The following is an 18,230-nucleotide window of genomic DNA, read 5'->3' as shown; positions in this document are numbered from 1 at the left end:
GGATGGCAAGTGACCACGTGGTATCGGCTCCAACGGGATGATGTCATCGTGAAAATACTGCAAGCAGCCTGCAGTAACGTATGGCAGCTTCAATGTCAGTCCGGTACACCGAGTTCCAATGCAATGCTTTATCAAATATTATGTTTATCGTTGATATGCATGAATGAATGCAACGCAAAGCGCGGAAGCAGCCATCCCCACAACAATATTTTGATTTTGCAGGATTTTTCGGATGCATTTGCATATTACACAATTCAAGCCATTACTCACGCCGATGGAAAATTGTGAAGGGCCACCGATGAAGGCAGTTTATAACATATTTTCTTTCTTAATAAATGTATTTATCACTGTACTGCCCCAGGAAATTTATGATCAAAAAATAAAGGCACAAATTTGCTGCATTCAGAAACACTGGAAAAAGCAAGACTCACCAACCCGCATACACACATCTTTATTAACCTCCTAATGTAAAACCATACTGTGCTCATTCAATCATGCATTTTATCTTCTTCCAAGCGCACAAATCCTGATAAAAGCCTAAAGTGTCCCTCAGCATTGTGCTTCAAGGGAAGAGGTGTCATGGTGTCCTATTCAACATAGGAAGGGTACAGGGTGTATTACCCCATACAGTTGAGTAATCAAGTGCCTATTCGTATAGTGTTACATCTTAAAAAAAAAAAAAATGTAACTAAACCTGAGCCCCGCTGGTATTTTGATCATCAAGTCGAGGTTACGCAAGGATACAAATCACAACAGTAGAACTCCAGTCGGAAAAGTGATACAATTTTGTTAGCGTAATAGCAAAATTGTCACAAGGTATCAATTTGCTTGCCTTTTTTTTTTTTTTTTTAAACAGAATCTCAGCCAACCAGGTCACGGTAATCTGAAAAGGTTGAATTGAGGTTAGTCTTCTTGTTTTCCAGAAGGCCCTCAGACCATTATGCTATTAGGCTAACAAATTGGAGTCTTATCAAATTGAGAACACCCGCCATAGGTGATGTCATAAGACTTAAGCTCAGCAAGGATCTAAACTCAAATCCTTGGATTTTTTTTTTTTTTTGTCTCTGTCATGCTTTAAGACCCTGACTGCTCAGTTAATTATGAGCAATACAATAAAAAAATCAACTGGATACAAAATTGCTAATAGCAGGCAGCTAAGAGCAAGATAACTAACAACTAGCATGCAAACAGATTTGTAGCATTTCGACTAGATTTATTGCACAGTTAACTCTTTCAGTGCGAAGTGTTATTGGAAAAGGAAACCGAGTATATTTAGCATTTTTACTCATCTTTCAAGGCCGACAGAATATTGTGTGCTATTACTATGTAAACATGGGTGGTAACATGAAAGATTGATTTCCATTCCTTAGAATTACAAGTATGTAATATATGTGTTGTGAGGAAACGCTGCCATCCAGTGGTCACAGTTGTCATTACAGTGCTCAACTGGCTTAATATTCAAGAACTTATCAAGGGTATCAGCTACCCACCATAAAGAAACGTATTTGACGAGAATGTTATTTTTATGGCTATTTTAAAAAGACGAGAATTCTCATCCATGGCACTGAAAGAGTTAACTTTCATTGTGCAAATTTAAATATGGCTGAGAGCCAGTCCGGGGTGCAGCCTGCCTTTTGCCCTAATTTCTTCGGGATGGACTCCAGCACGTTTATGTCCTGGAGGACAAACCTGATAGAAAACCGATCGGGAAAATAGCACTGAAATCAGAACAGCTTTGAAGCCAGCCAGCATTCAGAATTATTGTGTAACTTGAGCGTGGTTATCAAAGCACTAAATGCCACTAAGGCCCCTCCCTTGTCAATACTTAATTTAGATCATCATATGCTCCAGTTCTCCAGGGAGAAGCGCGAAACAAATGTCACGTTGTTTTTGTACATCGTAAGATAATGACGTCTCGTTTAAAAGCACGCCGGTTCCTGATCCTTGATCCAAATGAGACCTTGTCGAAGGCTTTGTGTAGCTAAAAGCCGTTGAAACACATCCGTTCCAAAATAATACGCAGGTTTTGTACGATCCTAAAAATACGCAAATGCCTTTTTATTTTAGGTGTCTGAAAAATCGCCGAGCCGGTTTCATGCGGCTTTGTGGTTAGAATTCCAGTTTCTAAGAACAAAGACCACAAAAGCCGGTCGCGACAGTACTGCACTCCTGTTTTGGGTTGGCTTCAGTTCTTGGGATGTTATTGCCAGCCAAGAAACGAGAACAACACCGAAGCCGGAAGCCCGACTTCGGCTTTTGCCGCGTCACAAACGGAAAGCTGTTTGTGATGACCGCCGTGGTTAAAACTCACACATTTACAAGAGTTACCCAGCCTTCCATGAATGACTTTAATAGAGAACGAGTGAGAGAAGTGATTATAGGAAGTCTATGGTCAGTAATAGCAACAAGGAGCATAGTCAAATGGAGATTAGCAGCCAGGTTGTTGTTTTGTTTTTTTCCTCTTTTAAAAAAAAAAAATGAAGTTTAGTGGTAGCTTTTTGTGTTGCAGCAGTAGAAGGGAACCTCTGAAGCATCCGGTTAGTAAAGCTACAGTACACTGTGTTAAGTGTGTGTGCGCTCTGTGAGCAGAGTGGTGAGACAGGACTATACAAAGAGCAAGACAGGACGTCATTGGTATAGCACAAAGAAAATTGTACAATATATCTTATGTTAAGTGCAGCGAAGCGCGATACAATTTCAGTGTATTCAGTTGACATTCGTTTCTAATCAATCTCACACCAAAAGAAAATATATATTTATATATAAAGCACCCATAAGTGGCTGATCTATTTGTCATTTACTTATTATAGGATTTTTTTTTTCGTGTGCGCTGAATCGATTAATTCGTTACAGCACAAATCCCAAATCAAACGTGACGATTGTGCATGTGGAAACAATTCTAATTAAAAATTAAAAAAAAACTTTGAAGGCTGATTATTCATCTCCCTTTTGTTATCTTTGAGAGGTTGTTGTTAAAAAGTGTAACTGTGGTGCTAAGAAGAAAAAAATGCATACTTTAACAAGAATAAACATAAAAAAATGATAAAGTTTTACAGCAAAAAAAAAAGTCTCACACTTTAAATAGGCTGGGAAATCTATTTGTTGAGACACGGCCTTGTTTTGATTGCGATTCCTTACTCAAACTGTGTCGCATTCAATGTGTATCAGTTTTTTGCTCATAGTCTGACAAATCTGAGTCTTGTCATTTTTCCAAAGTTAATAATGATGGATTGGAAGAAGGCCATTTATCAGTATTAACACTGGAAAATTGTGACAAAAATGACACGCATTGACACAATGGAGGGAAAGCCGTCAACGTTGCCAGCTCACGTCTCCGCCCTTTGCTGGCAAGTATGGCTGCAGGCGCGTTGTCTCGACAATCGGTTTCCCTACATATTATAAGCCCGCGTCTACAAAACCAGCAAAGCTATAAACGTGGTTGGATGCAGTTTTTCTTGATGAACCATAACATTTTTCCCCTTCTCAGCACGACAGATACACTTTAAAAGAAGGCAATTTATAGTGCAAAAGTGATGCAAGAGTGTGTGTTAGTGTAATGTGAAAAAAGCGAGGGAAGCAGGACCTGCCGTTATTGTGGACACCCTGGTTGGCAAAGGTAACACCGGAAACGTCCCAAATGAAGTACACAGACGGCGCCTGTTGAAAATAAACAAACAAACAAAAAACCCACGGAGAACAAAAAGAGCCCTCCTTCCAGTAAGCTGACGGGGTTTCCCCTTAAAATGGAGAAAAGACAACAGAAATGACATAATAGCGGGATGCCAGCTGCACATGCCGTTCACTTTCAGGACTGGCACTTTTTTTTTTTTTAAATGATTGCTTGAGAAGGTGCGTCAGTGTCCCGCACACACCCGGCCAGCACCGCGTTTATGTGGCCCGTGACCCACGAGCGTCCCCGTCGGGGCTGAGGGCGGACGGCCGACTTCGAGCTAAAAGGCCGGGGGTGACGGGCAGGCGGGAGGCTTCGCTCACCAGGTTCTCGTACTCGCTACTGTCCTCGTCTTCGTCGTCGTCAAACTCCTGCCCCGCCGCCTGCCTGTCTAACGAGTCCGAGCTCGAGCCGTCTCCGTTGCCGAGGTACGGCGAGCTGGGCGCGCCGATGGGATTGGAGGCGGCGGCCGAGGTGGCGCCCGGGCCGGCGGCTAGCGAGCCCGGCGTGGGGTGCCCCGGTGATCCCACGGCTTGGGGGCGGGGAAGTAGAGCGGCGCTGGTCGGGGGCGGGGAAGAGAGCAGTGAGTCAACTTGGGACATGAGGTCGGCGTAAGATGGCGGGTTGGGGGAGATGCTGGGCCGCTCGGGCGCCGAAGGCGATTGGAAAGATATCCTAGACGTGAGGGCCGTCTCGGACGGTTCCGTGTTCTCCTCTGGGGTGGAGTTCGCATTCTGGGATTCGCGGAGTCCTGAGGAATACAGACAAAAATGGTTTATTTTAATGCAGCGATTGAAAGTATGAGAATCAGTATGAATGCCAATACTGAATATTAGTACAGCGTTTTGTTTTTTGCAGTTAACCTTTTCCTGACTTGTCTATTTTGGGTGTAATTCCACTGTTTACCGTTAGATGGCAGCGCAACACTTACTTTGAGTGTAAATTTGAATGAAGGATGAAAACAAGAAGTTTTTCGAATTACTGTCATCCTTTATAACCTTGTTTTATAAGCCTTCAAACAAGCAACAGCTGTCATTTTATAATGTGCACCTCTCGGCCTGGTAATTAACTCATTCACTGCCGTTTGTTTGTGCCATAGATGCCAAAGATACATTTAAACCACCGGTGTCAAACTCAAGGCCCGGGGGCCAGATCTGGCCTGCCACACTGATCCAAACTGAGCCGAGAACAAACAAGTACTGAGAAGCAGAATATACAACGAGCGGCATCAGAGACTGAGCCTTATGTGCTCATCTATCAGTCTAATCTGGGTCTTAGACTTGATGACATTTACTTGTAAGAAAAGCCTGAGTCATACAGTTATGTCCACCCGTCTTATTTTTATGGTGCCGGACTAATGACTCCTCCGCTGCCGTCACATCTCCTTAATCATTCAGCCACCAGTAAAGGGCTTTTTGTGCTGGGTCAGGACGTCCGCCGCTTTAAATGATGCGCTCGCCAACTGTTGTTTTCGGAGAGTGCCTTTCAGCTCGTTTATGATCTTACAGTGGCTGCTCCCTGTGAAAAAAGTCCCGTGGTGAAATGTTGTACCACAATGCGTCTTTTAATGACTTTGAGACGCAAACACTCCTCGCCCACTTTTCAATGAATGAGCAAGGGGAGAACATGCAAACTCCACACAAGAAAGCCAAAGCTTGAATTCCGACCAGAGACCCCGAGCTTGTGCGGCTCCATGTACATAGATACTTAGAAAAATACGTACTCCTCTCCTCTTCTGCCGTCTTGCGTTTCCTGAGTGCAATTTGTTCTTTCAGCTTGTTCACGTCGTCTTGAATTTTTTCTTTCACACGTTCACTTTGTTCCACCTCCCCGCACACAGCCTAAAAATGAGATGAGAGGTAAAAATCAAATAAGAAAATATTGATATTATTGACAAAAAATCTTTTCGTGCACCCCGGGAGCCTGCTTACCTGCACTTTATCTTGCAGCGCGCCGTACACTTGATATATGGTTCGGATATCCTTCATCACGCCATCTTTGTCGAAAAATTCGGCCCTGCGGTGAATAGCGGGAGACATTTGAATCCGAGCAGATTCGCTCGTTGCTTTCTAAGGAAGTCACCGAGAGCAGTTAAGCCTAACGGTACTGTAGTTCCATTTTGTGTAACAAATTCCACTGCCCATTTGTCATGGTCAGTTCACATGGGGAATACCCTGCCTCGCCCTCTTTTATAAAGCGCACAGCCGGCAGGAGGTATTAAACTGCGTCCGATCGATGAACGTGTGCCCTGTAATACAGCCGGGCGACTCGCACGACAAGTTTGTCACGCTGCAGTGATGGAACTTTATCAGAGAGGAGTTTGAGGCTCTGTGTAAGCGACCAAGTCTCAGGTGGAAACAGGTGCTTGCGCACGCACATTAGAGGACATTTTGTTCAACAGCTAGCTGTGACCCTGGAAGCGGTACCGACCGATGTTTGGAGTGCAAATATTACCCGTGTTCTTTGATGACCTTGGCGTAGTTGAGCGAGGTGTTGGGCACAGAGGAGACCTTGTACTCTTGTTGGCTGGTGTTGCCCAGGTTGGGGATGCTGAGGGTGATCCTCTGGTTGTACCTACTGAGTACACGTGACCGTTTAGCGCCCTCGGAAAATGAGCCGCCGATACCACGCTATAATATTGATGAAATATGTGGTGGAAACAAATACGGAATTGTCTTCCCTGAATATTTGCAGGCGAATAGGGACACAGCCCAGATAAAAATGTCCCCCATCAAAAAGATTTGTAATTGCCTGAAGCTGTCACAAGGCAATATAAAGAGTTCCCTCGCTGTAATGCGGTTCAACTTTTGTGGCCTCGTTGTTTTCCCACATTCTTTGTTTCAATTGCATGAACGCACATTATGTTCTTTTGTGCTGATTGGCTAAGAGCAGAGCAAGGCCAGCTGTAGCTTGATCATGATCATTTGTTAACTCAGTTATCATACACATAAATGTATATATATTTGGAATAGAATGAAATGAAGTCTGACAAATTGTAAACACCTATATATATATATATATATATATATATATATATACACACACACACATATATACTGAACTAAAAACAAATATATATGCAAATGCAAAAACACAGTATAATAATGAAAAAAAAAACATTGAAAAAAATCATGACTCATGATCAAAATCAGGATAAAGGGAAGCACTACAAAAAAAACAAACTATTGACAAAAAACAAAAATGAAAAAAAATACACCAAAAAAAAAGCAAGCAAAATATTTAAAAGACAAAAACACAATAATAAAGAAACGTATTATAGCAAAGAAAATCTAATAACCCTCCTCCCAAAAAAGAAATGAATAAATAAATGAATAAATAATCTCAAGAGATTTCACTTATTGTGGGTGTTTTGTAACATAACTCCAAAGATAAACGAGGGAACACTGTCATCAATTTAATTCCAATAGTTAATCCCGTCATCATTAAAACTGAGGCATTGCCCATCCGAGCCATCAATCAATACCTGCGATTAGGTCGGAAGAGCACGTATTCCAGCGCGTGCGTGGAACTGTTGGCCGTGGAGATGAAGCTGAAGAGGAGGAAGACGAGGTCGGGCACGCCCAGCAGCTGGGTCAGCTGCTTGTGGACGACCTGCTCCCTGAAGGACATCTGCTGCTGCGTGTTTCGCCGAAAGCGGTACCAGCCAATCACATGCTGGGGAGACGAACGAGTCAATTCAAATAGATTTGAGTCCAAATAGCAGGAAAAAATATCCGGTGGCTGCTGACAGTTGGGATGAGGAAATGGACGGCGGTGACTCACTTTCCGCCTGTCTTTTAGAATACTGCTGAGATGATCTTCGTTGACTTTGCCGGCGTAATCATAAAAGCTGGTGAGAAGGCGGAAAAAAATGTTTAGGCCTCACGATCTTGTTAGCTTGCTGATGTCGCACCGCAATCTTGTAAGATGGAGCCATCTACTGTCCTGAAATGGGTATGAAAAACCTGAGACGATTTTATGTGGCGATTAGAGGAAAGAAGTAGTTTGAATGAAGTAAGTGAAACATTTAAAACCTTTTTTTTTGGGTACGCCTATTACAGAATCCAGTGTTGAAGGACTGAAATATCAAAAACATGCATGATAGCGAGCCTCCAGGACTGGGTTTGGATAGCCATGATCGATGAGTCATTTAAAGTGCTATTATTAACCATTATTTAATTATTTTTCTCCCCATGAGAGCTTTATTTTAGGAACCTACTGTACTAGTTGTACTTTTAAGAATGCAAATTACCGTAATTCTCTAAATATATGGCACGCCTGTGTATAGGACACACCCTGTGTTGGGATCTAATTCTGGCATTTTCATATTTTCTTGCGTTAATGTCCGTAAGGTAAATATTAGTTGCGGGTTAAGTGTCTTTCAAATTTCCCACATTGTGAGCAGTCAGTGAATGCACGCCAAGCTTTTGTTTTTTCTTCTCTGCATGACGCAGCTTGAGTTCATTTTTCCAAGAATACCACCGCGTTCCACCAACTTTTTACTGTGTGTATATGCCAAAAGATCGCAATTAATAAACGAGTCATATGGAATACCTTTCCGTGTTCTCTCACCGGTGCACTCTTAATTGAATCTTTTTGCATGAATCTCTCGGTTTTACTAATATTCCTGTGTTTGAACAACGATGGACTCGGACATTGGTTCAGTCCGCTCGGTTCTTTAATTGGAAAATAATGCCATAACAACCTAAGCTAGCACGAGCTGCTGTTAGCTGCAACAAGCGCTGGCTACTACTGAGGTCCGTATAATTTTCAATGATGAATTAAAAGCTGGCCTTCTGAAAATATTTATATGTAGTAAATGATGTTACATAAGCTGAATTCCACTTTTTGGACAAAAATGCGCTTGCATGCGTATAATAAAGATAAAGCCTTTCTGTGCAAAATAATAATAAAAGTGAAAAAAACAAATAAATAAAAAATCTTAACAAAGCTTACCTAAACAACCGTGCACAGGGGTCATGGTTATGGATTTCTGTTGGCAACATAGACATGCGTTTTCAGTTCCATTATGCCCAAATCATAGGCAAGCTGGTAGGTTGACATGTGAATGAAGGGTTCAATATTTCAAGGGATAATCAGTCCTTACCTACGACTTGGATGAGCTCCGCGCTGCTTATTTGCGTATCACTGATACTGATGGTCTCCTCTTGCCTTACTTCTCCTAATAGGAAGCCCTCCTGTGAAAACAAAAAAAATGATAGCAAAAATGCTAAATACTCTCAGGTCAAAGCATTTCCAATGTAAGGATTTGCCGGTATGCTCTGAATAGCGCCATTGTACAGAGATTACTTTCCGGACGATTGAACGGATTCAGGACAATGGGAACCTTCATCGGAGGAAATGAAATGCTTGCGTGTAATCTGCTACCTATACGTCAATTACAACACTCGCAACATGTATTGCAAATATTGGAAAAACCTTTGAAAGAAAAGGTGCGCTGGAGAGTGGACGGAATGCAGACGAGCAACATGTGAGAAGTCATCGCATATCTTTGCAAGGTTTGATTGACTGCTGTTGTTCAAGCTCATTTTTCTCAATAATAATTTATTTCCTATAGTCCTCAGGCCAGTTATGACGGTTCATCAGTTTTCTATATTTTAGACTCAAGAGAAAAACTACTTTCCTTCCATGCTTACAAAGATTCCCATGATAAACATTTAGAGAGTATGAACACTGCTTTTATGTGACAGTTTCACAGAAGATTTCAACTGGAAAGGCCATAAAAATAGCTTGAAGCAAGCACGCTTTGCTTCTTAATTGAATAACTTAAATATTAAGTTCTTTTTTTTAAACGATATTATCAAATTGTCTTGTTTTTTGATAGAGTGACGACGGCTGTCGATATTTTATGACATAGTTTTATTAAGCTCAAGTACATGTGGAGAAATTAAACTAATTGTAGTAATAAGCATGTTTTTTGCATGATGTCAATATGGGCGGGTCTTGAACATACAACCAAATGGGTGATTAAAAGGATAGTCTGCTTTATTTACAATTTTCAGAAGGAACAGCATTTTGTATATAATTAATTTGACAATTATTTTCCATGTACAATAAATACTTTGTCAACAGGAAATTACATCACACAAGATGAAGACTCAAGTAACAACCTGACAAGTCACATGACCAACAGGCGAGCAGTGATTGGTCATTAGAGTCGTGAGCGCAGGTGATTCTATTTTTAGTCGACAACAACTAGAAAATATGATTTTGAAGGTTTAAATTGTAGTACATTAACATTACGGTTGAAAACGGCATAATGAATGAACAGTCCCTTTATCCTGTAGCATTTTGACTATTAAAGTTCTTAAATCACCGGCATGAAACACAAATAACAGAAAAAAGTTGAAGACTTGTCCTACTGTTCAAGCATGTCAGTGACGTTGACAGAAAAATCACCTGTCTATAAACGCGGAAGCGAGGTGAAACACAATGAAGACTACAGTTTAATCTCGTTCGTTAATTTAAATTTCCATCAGTGACGAGAATATTAAACACCGAACCAAAAGCTACAAATTGAACTACAATTTGCTAGCCACCGGGGGAGCTAACAGCTGATTATTTCCTGGAACTTAAACACTTCCCCCTCACACTTCCTTTAATAAAATAACACCAACAACCAACCGTGATTTCGACTTACGAGTCGCCGTTTGAGTTTTGTTTATCCGTAAAAAGACTACATGAACAATTTCGAATGCGACTAGCCAAGCTATAATGAGCACATCCGCCGGTAAATAGACGACACCGCAACTAGCTAGCCCAGCAACAGATCATGACAGTGGGCTAACTAACGGCGCCGATGAACGACGCAGGGGCGGTAGCGCTTCCCCTCGTTTTTGTCAACTCGACGCGGCGTACTCACATGATCCGAGTTGCTATTGGCGCTGTGGTAACACACAGAACTAAAAGTATAACCTGAAATGGATGCCGCCATGATGGAAACATCCCTATCAATCCCACTGCCCCCTGCGGTTGAGAAGGCGCAGCAAGTGGCGCAAAGCCTCATGGGAGATGTAGTCGGGGCTTCTCTCGCTGTTTAGCCAACATGGAAGCCGCCGTTGGAGGCACGCATGGTTCTGATTCTGAAGAGGACAGAGACTCGGATAACGACTTTGAAACTTCACAGTTAGGAACGAAGGAATAGTAAGTCTTTTGCCCATCTGATGGCGTGATAAAAAGTGGTATTATTTGGTTGAGTGTTGTTATTTCTTGCTTCTGCAGCCACTGGCAGAAACAGCTAAGCTAACGTTGCACAACTTTCGTTATTATTATTCAAAATAAATGATATGATTGTTTAATTAGAATGTGATGGCGGGGTTTGTTTGTGTATATTTCCACACGATACTAGTGAGTTTGTCAATTTTGTCATTGCAGTTGGGAACACGCATACCAAAAGGAGTTGGAAATATTCAAAGACATTGGGGATGTTGGTGAGATATGGTAAACTTTTTTTTTTACTATGCACACAACTTACAAATACTTATTATTGTTTAAATTCATAAATACAAAATGCAAAATACAGTAACATGAACTTGTGCTCCCGTGTATTCACTTTGGCCACCAGGCGGTAGTGTAACACAGACATACGCGATTTATGAAGAAGACTTTTACAATACGTAAGCCGTAGTTTTTTTTGTTTTTTTTTGCAATGGATAAAATTGAACAATTGAAAAAAGTTTTTTTTCCCTCCCAGGTTTACAACACTTAAAATGACTCAGTCCTCATCAGCTAACACATTTTCTTTCATATGTCACTTTAATTCTCATAAATGATTATCTTTCATGTTTGCTAATATTATTTAAACATAACATTATCCACCATACAACATTTGTTGTAGTCAATACCTATTTTTGTTTTTTTCTTATAAGGTTTGGTGAGGAAAGCATGTATCGTGTGCTAAGATGGATGGACAACGCAGATATCCCGAAAGACGCTGCCATTCTGGACATTGGCACTGGAAACGGAGCCTTTTTAGTTGAGATGGTAAAACCGAAAAACAAATATATGTATACTTGAATATAAATGACCGTCGGTCAAACTGATACAGCATATTGTGGCAACAATAGTTATTTACTGCGTTGTCAAAATGGAGTAAATACATTTTTTGTCTTTTGTCACCAGGCTAAACATGGATACAAGAATTTAACTGGGATTGATTATTCCCCGGCCTCTGTGGAACTGGCACAAAATGTTCTTCAGGCAGAGGATTTGTCACATGTCAATGTTAAGGTGGCTTCTATATACTTTCTATATATAAATAAATAAATACATCATGGTATGTTCTGTACCTTTTCCTCCCAAATCAGGTGGGATGAGGACAGGCGGTCTAAAAAAAAAACAACGGATGATTATGAAACACGTGTGGTCCATCCCAGTTTCCACAGTGAATCTACATCTGCGTCTTGGTTAGGTTTTGAGGAAAAAACGTTCTGTGTTTACATGTGGCCCACTTGAAAATGGCCCTGAAAGTGATGGAGGTTTGCCCGCCATTCACATTTGACCACCTTAAAGAAACAAAAGCACATCTGCTCCTTAATGGCGGTCCCATCGGGCGCGTCTCGTTTATATGTGTATGCGCTAGCCGTGCATATATGTTCATTACCTGGCACGCTAGTTAGTGTGTGTGTGTCCGTTATTTGGACTGAAAACCTGCCATTGAAGTCAATATTGACTTTAGTGGAACAGGGAGGGAAGCAGAGAGAAACCTACAATGTGGACATTCTTGCAGGATTTTTTTTTTTTAATCTTCTAGTAATTATAGTATCAAAACTTTATTGTTATTACATTATTCTCATGTTAGAATAGTCGTGGTGTCCTGATACAACTTTGTCACTTCCGATATGATAGCAAAATTGCAGCCTAGTGTACCGTCTGATACTGGTAGCTAGACCAGTGGTCTCCAAACTCAGGTGCGTGGCCCGGTACCGGTCCGTGGGTCAACTGGTGCCGGGCCGTATCTGAAATAATGATGTTTTGGAACTGATTTGGTAATAAGAGTTTGTTTATTTGTGCTTTGTTTGGCTTGATTTTTGTTTTTGGCGCCGCCTCTGGCCACGGTTGATGTTACATTTTATGTTGAGAAAGACGGTGTGGCTTCAATTGACAACTTGTGACAGTGTTTAACATGCTAGCTAATTTTCATTTTTATCTTTAGCATGTTATATAGAACTGCCTAGTTTGCATTTAGCTCATTAGCATTTTCATTTTTGCCAGGTATTTCCCTTTTGCATATGCAAAAGTTTTTCATCGATAAGAATCTGATTAAGTCTGATTGACTTTATCACGTGCACATTTTAGGGCGGCGCCCGTCCGCAATAAAAATCGTTGGACCGGTCCGTGGTGATAAAAAGATTGGGGACCACGGATCTAGACGATACGTTATCAGCAAGGATTCACATTCAAGGGAAAGCATTGAAAGAAGGCGCCAGGGAGCTGAAATTTCACCCAGATGGGGGCAACATGTCAAAGTCCAACATGGCACGATCATTTAGTTATCACATGACCAGGAGCCTGACAGCCATTGGCTAAAATACTGTGAGAATGATGTGGAAGAAAATACCCCAAAAATGATCAAAATACTGCACAAGGTTGATTAAAATCATAATCATTCAGACTGACTGATAAAAAATGAAAAAAATTGGGGCCATATCTCGCAGTTCTATTCATTTTCAAACTGAGTTTGTTTTTGTTTTGAAGGAGGTGGACTTCTGTCGAGGGGGTCTGGAGGGTTACGACGTGTGCGTGGACAAAGGGACGTTTGACGCCATCAGCCTGAATCCCGGCAATTCCAGCCAAGAGAAAAAACTTTATGTGCGAGCTTTAAAAGCCGCCTTGAAGGACCAAGGCCTATTCTTGATTACGTCCTGTAATTGGACAAAAGAGCAGCTGCTTGAGCGATTCAAAGAAGGTGAGGCCAAAACGCCATACGTCCAGTTTCAATAATACTGTACTCATCTTAATTAGGGTTGAGGATGTGCACGGGGGTACTAGAATTTACATTTAAATGTGTAAAGTATTTATACATATTTAAGATACGTCTTTCTGCTGTACATATATTTAATTAAATCTTAAATTAGTAAACCTTATACACTAACTGTCATAAACCACTCCCGTCCTGGAATTGTATCTACTCCTGCCCTCATTGGTCGATGGTTGTGCCGGGTGCCAATCGCGTGTCTTGTAGGAGTGCCCGTCTCCCTCATGAAACTCACAGACACTGTTAGGTAGACATAAAGGAATTGGCTTATATTTGGTAAGCAGTAGTCAATAGTTAGCTTCTCTCCATAAAAAATGTATTTGATCAGAATTTTATGATTTATTATTGTTATTACTATTTTAAGAGATGAGAATTCTTTTCCCTGGCACTGAACGAGTTAATTTGTTTATTTGAATGCATTTTTTTATTAGTTTTATGATTTGTTTAGGGGGGGATTTCAAAACTTATATGGTTGAGTTTAGTCTTGGTTTTCTTTTAATATTAGTTTTATATTTTTTAAAAGGGTAGCGGAGTTACGATGTGTTCACTTCAGTTACGATAGCAACTTTGCAGCCCAGTACACTGTTTGATACCAACATCGATATGATACGATATCAGCAGGAATGATACATACCTTCTTAGATTTTTTACATTTCAATATTGAATAGTTTAATTTGATTTTTTTTTTTTGCTGTCACTTTTGACATTGAAATGAATGGCTGTAGGTATTGGAACACAAGCATTTACTATATGGCGGTTTTCATTGTATGGCCGCCTCAGTCAACACACACACACACACACACACACACACACGGCCTCTCAAGTTGAGACTGTTACGCTCCGGGCGACAACTGCCTCAAATTTCTATTTTGGCAAGCGGCCAATACGTTGTCACCTTTTTTGTCTGCGGAGTGTGACACGTCTGTCATGTTCTCATTGTTTTTTTGGTTTTGGTTATTTGTGATCAATGACATTTTGCCTTCTTTCGATGTCTCACGGCAGGGGTGTTAAACATATGGCCCGCGGGCCGGATATGGCCCACAAAGAGGTTCTACCCGTTCCGCGAGATACTTTTCAAATCGTCGTAACTCCTGAGCCGTTCATGCAGCTCAATTCCCACGGATTTTTAAATCAGTACTACACGCGTTACGGTAGCTGGCACGTTAGCAAGCATTGGGGAAGGCGGAAGTTGTGTTGTCGGAAAAGAAAACCTTGAGAGGGCCAGTATATTTAGCATTCTTACTCATCTTTCAAGGCAGAAATTATTGTGTGCTATGTCTAAGTAAGTATGAGTGGTATCATATGAAAGATTGACTTCCATTCCTTAGTTTGAATTGCATTTTGGTAATATCTGTGTTGTAAGTGTGCAAACACTGCCATCTAATGGCCAAGGTTATCACTACAGTGCTCAATTGGCTTACATTAGGTAAGCATTTGTCAAGGGTGTCAGCTCTTCTCCATAAAAAACATATTTGATGAGAATTTAATTTTTTTTGTTATTACTATTTTAAAAGACGATAATTGTGATCCGCGGCACCGAAAGAGTTAAGGAAAATTTCAATTTGGGATCTATAGGAGACCAAATAAAGAACTTAGTTCATTTATTTTTATTTCTTAAGGTATTTTTTTGCTTTTCAAAAATATACTTCCAGTTGACACCCGCTTTTGACGATGAGTCGCAACCAGGCCGCCGCGCATAACAGAAATCAACGTAGAATTGCCATTCATTGTTTCCTTTTCTCACAGGATTTGAATGTATTGAGGAGTTGCCCACGCCCACTTTCCAGTTTGGAGGCAAGAAGGGAAACAGCGTGACTGCATTGATATTCCAAAAAGTACGGTGATGCGGCCAACGGGATTGTTTTCGAGCCTTTTTGTATTTATATGCTTTTTTTTTTCAAATAAAAAGAATTTGTTTATTCCTACAAATTGAGTAGGATGGAACACTTTGATGGGGCAACTTTCTGTGATCAGTTGCGCAATGAACCGACATTAAAAAATGGGAAATGACACGACTTGAAACTTCATAATGCAACAATGCATGACTGCTCCTTTCTGGTCCGCTACTAATTTCCTTTTTACTGTGACTAAAAACTGTTATTGGCTTCAAAGCGAAAGTAGCACAATTCCACATTTGCTAAAGGCATCCTTATAAAAAAAAAAAAACAGTGGACTGACAGCAAGGTGTTCTGGCCCGCAAACTCATTTAATTTGGCCAGTGAGATTATATTATAATGTATAAAAAATACCTAATTTATTTTCATTTAATGAAAAACATCTTTTTTGATTGATCATGCTGCTAATGTTTTTGAATAATAGCGATATTGTTCTTACACTGTTTTGAACAGTATTTAAAAAAAAGAAGAAGAAATCTGAAGTTGGTGTTTCAAAGTTATATAAATATTTATTATAACGGTACAGTCGATTAATTAAAAAAATATCATGAATAAAATGCATATTTTCCTTCCAATGCATTTCTATAGTTGTCAATTATATGTAAATTATATGTAAAAAAAAAAGAAGAAATCTGAAGTTGTTGTTTCAAAGTTATATAAATATCATAATGGTAAAGTCGATTAATGAAAAAATATCATGAATAAAATGCATATTTCCTTCCAATGCATTTCTATAGTTGTCAATTATATGTAAATTGGCTATCCCTTGCGAATAGCAGTGGTCAGCTGTAAATATATAAAATACTTATATTATTAATTTAATACGTTATGTATATAAATAAATATTGTTTAATAAAGTTATATTTTTCGTTATAGAAAGAATTGCGAGCCCAATGAATAAAGTTATAAGGACACATATTCGTGTCATATCTGCGTGTTACTAGCAGTTGAATGGGTGTCATATTTAAAGCATTTTTTTTTTGCTTCATTTATGTCGACTTTTTTCATTTTTCATCCTTAACTAGATTGTATGTAAAGTAGAGACACCCAGGTCCATTTATTTGCACAACATCCCTGCATTGCTCACTTAAAAATGAAGAAAAGAATGAGCTTATCAACAAATTTCATGTTATAATTATCGCTAAAGATACAAGGTTATGATATGAATTCATGGGCAGTAAATAATGATGACAGCGTTACTTGGAGACACCAACTAAATGCTTGTAGTATAAAAAGGTAAAAAGTCAAAATAATCAGAAAAAAATCGATCATTTGGCTAATTATTTTGGGCCAATGATATAAGGTCCATATTTAAAGGTTTCACTCACAAATCAGCCCCCCGTGATATTTTGTTCTAAATTTAATACAGCCATAACAAAACCAAGCTTTGTTGTAAGGTGGTTTGCATGTTCTAACAGGTTTGCTAGCAGCTTTTCATCATATTTTGCTGACTGCAGATCTCTTGCCTTCTATGTAGTATCCCCCCCCACCCCAAAAAAAAAAAAAAAACACTGACAGACTTAAATGCATCCCCAGGGTATAGCTATTAAAATAAATTGATGGGGGAGGGGAGAGCGGCCGAAAGCGCCAAATAACACTCGATGCGGATCTTTTTGATCGAGTCCAAATGTTTTCAACATGGAACTTCTTAGCGCTGATGAGATCTTGGCCTGCTAAAGAAACGCTGGTTTGGAATCAGAAGATTCTGGCGTCGTGTAGCATTAGGTGCAGTTTTATTGGCGAAAGTAGCGCACGCCCTAGCTTTCACTGTTCAATTGCTCATCTTTTGGTATTTGGGAGAATTGTGAAGCCAAACTGTGATTGGCCCAAGACTTACCCGTAGGACAAAATGTGGTTCCTGTTATAATAAGCTCAATGAGATTTTTTTTTGGTTTGTTTTTGTTTGCGTATCCACTAAAACAGGAACCGTTAAGGGTGTCTTAACTGTCTATTGCATGATTTTGTTCTGCACAGTCTAAAAAAGTTTTTATAGAGTCCAAAGAAAAGCAACTGATTCCATTTTCAGTCAAAAAGCAAATGGCAAAATGGCCGCCCCAAGTAGAATTTGCTGGAGTGCCCACATCTTATTGTAAAGAAAATTTTGGGGACTTGACTTTATCTATTACACTTTTCTTTCAAGTCCGACAGAATATTGTGTGCTATATCTATGTAAACATGAATGGTATCCATTAGAATTACAAATATGTAATGCATATGGAGTATGTTGGCTTAGTATTCGATAAACACTAGTCAAGGGTGTCAGCTACCCTCCATAAAAAAATTATTTGATGAGAATTTTAGTATTTTATATTTTCATTACTATTTTACAGGATGAGATTTCTCATCCATGGCACTCAAAAGAGTTAAAATGCTCATTTAACACAGAGTTTTAAATAATATCTATATTATTTATACTATTTATAATAATATCTATATCTATATAAATCCTTATTTAGCAGGTATGGACACTATTGTTAAGTTTTAGGTATTGATGGGAAAACGAAGCTTCATGAAGCACCTGTGATATATATATATCTATATATATATATATATATATATATATATATATATATATATATATATATATATATATATATATATATATATATATATATACTTTTCTAGATGGTGTTGTTGGTTTAAAGATGCAGTGAAAATGTATTGCAGT

The 18,230-nt window shown here is 39.6% G+C and overlaps 2 protein-coding genes across 3 annotated transcripts; one reads left to right on the top strand and one right to left on the bottom strand.

Moving 5' to 3' along the window:
* Positions 1–435: 435 nt before the first annotated feature.
* Positions 436–10,666, bottom strand: abraxas2 (abraxas 2, BRISC complex subunit). 2 transcript variants are annotated; one of them, XM_088420889.1, is made up of 9 exons: positions 10,554–10,666; positions 8,778–8,868; positions 8,627–8,663; positions 7,454–7,520; positions 7,155–7,345; positions 6,125–6,247; positions 5,602–5,686; positions 5,394–5,511; positions 436–4,421 (listed from the first exon to the last, which is right to left on the bottom strand). In XM_088420889.1, the coding sequence occupies exons 1-9, from the start codon at positions 10,623–10,625 to the stop codon at positions 3,889–3,891; spliced, it is 1,317 nt and encodes a 438-aa protein (XP_088277015.1). In that variant the 5' UTR covers positions 10,626–10,666; the 3' UTR covers positions 436–3,888. The 2 variants fall into 2 exon arrangements, with proteins under 2 accessions (XP_088277015.1, XP_088277017.1); XM_088420891.1 differs by having other exon boundaries at positions 6,125–6,244.
* Positions 10,667–10,687: 21 nt separating this feature from the next.
* On the top strand, positions 10,688–15,677 carry eef1akmt2 (EEF1A lysine methyltransferase 2). The gene is made up of 6 exons (XM_088420894.1): positions 10,688–10,834; positions 11,066–11,131; positions 11,560–11,674; positions 11,813–11,920; positions 13,388–13,598; positions 15,414–15,677. The coding sequence occupies exons 1-6, from the start codon at positions 10,737–10,739 to the stop codon at positions 15,509–15,511; spliced, it is 696 nt and encodes a 231-aa protein (XP_088277020.1). The 5' UTR covers positions 10,688–10,736; the 3' UTR covers positions 15,512–15,677.
* Positions 15,678–18,230: the final 2,553 nt, after the last annotated feature.

This window comes from Hippichthys cyanospilos, chromosome 8 (assembly GCF_059441005.1).
Source record: "Hippichthys cyanospilos isolate Australia breed blue-spotted pipefish chromosome 8, RoL_Hcya_1.0, whole genome shotgun sequence".
Classification (NCBI taxonomy): Eukaryota; Metazoa; Chordata; class Actinopteri; order Syngnathiformes; family Syngnathidae; genus Hippichthys; species Hippichthys cyanospilos.
The sequence above is the reverse complement of the archived record's forward strand: the minus strand, read 5'-3'. Positions and strand labels throughout refer to the sequence as shown.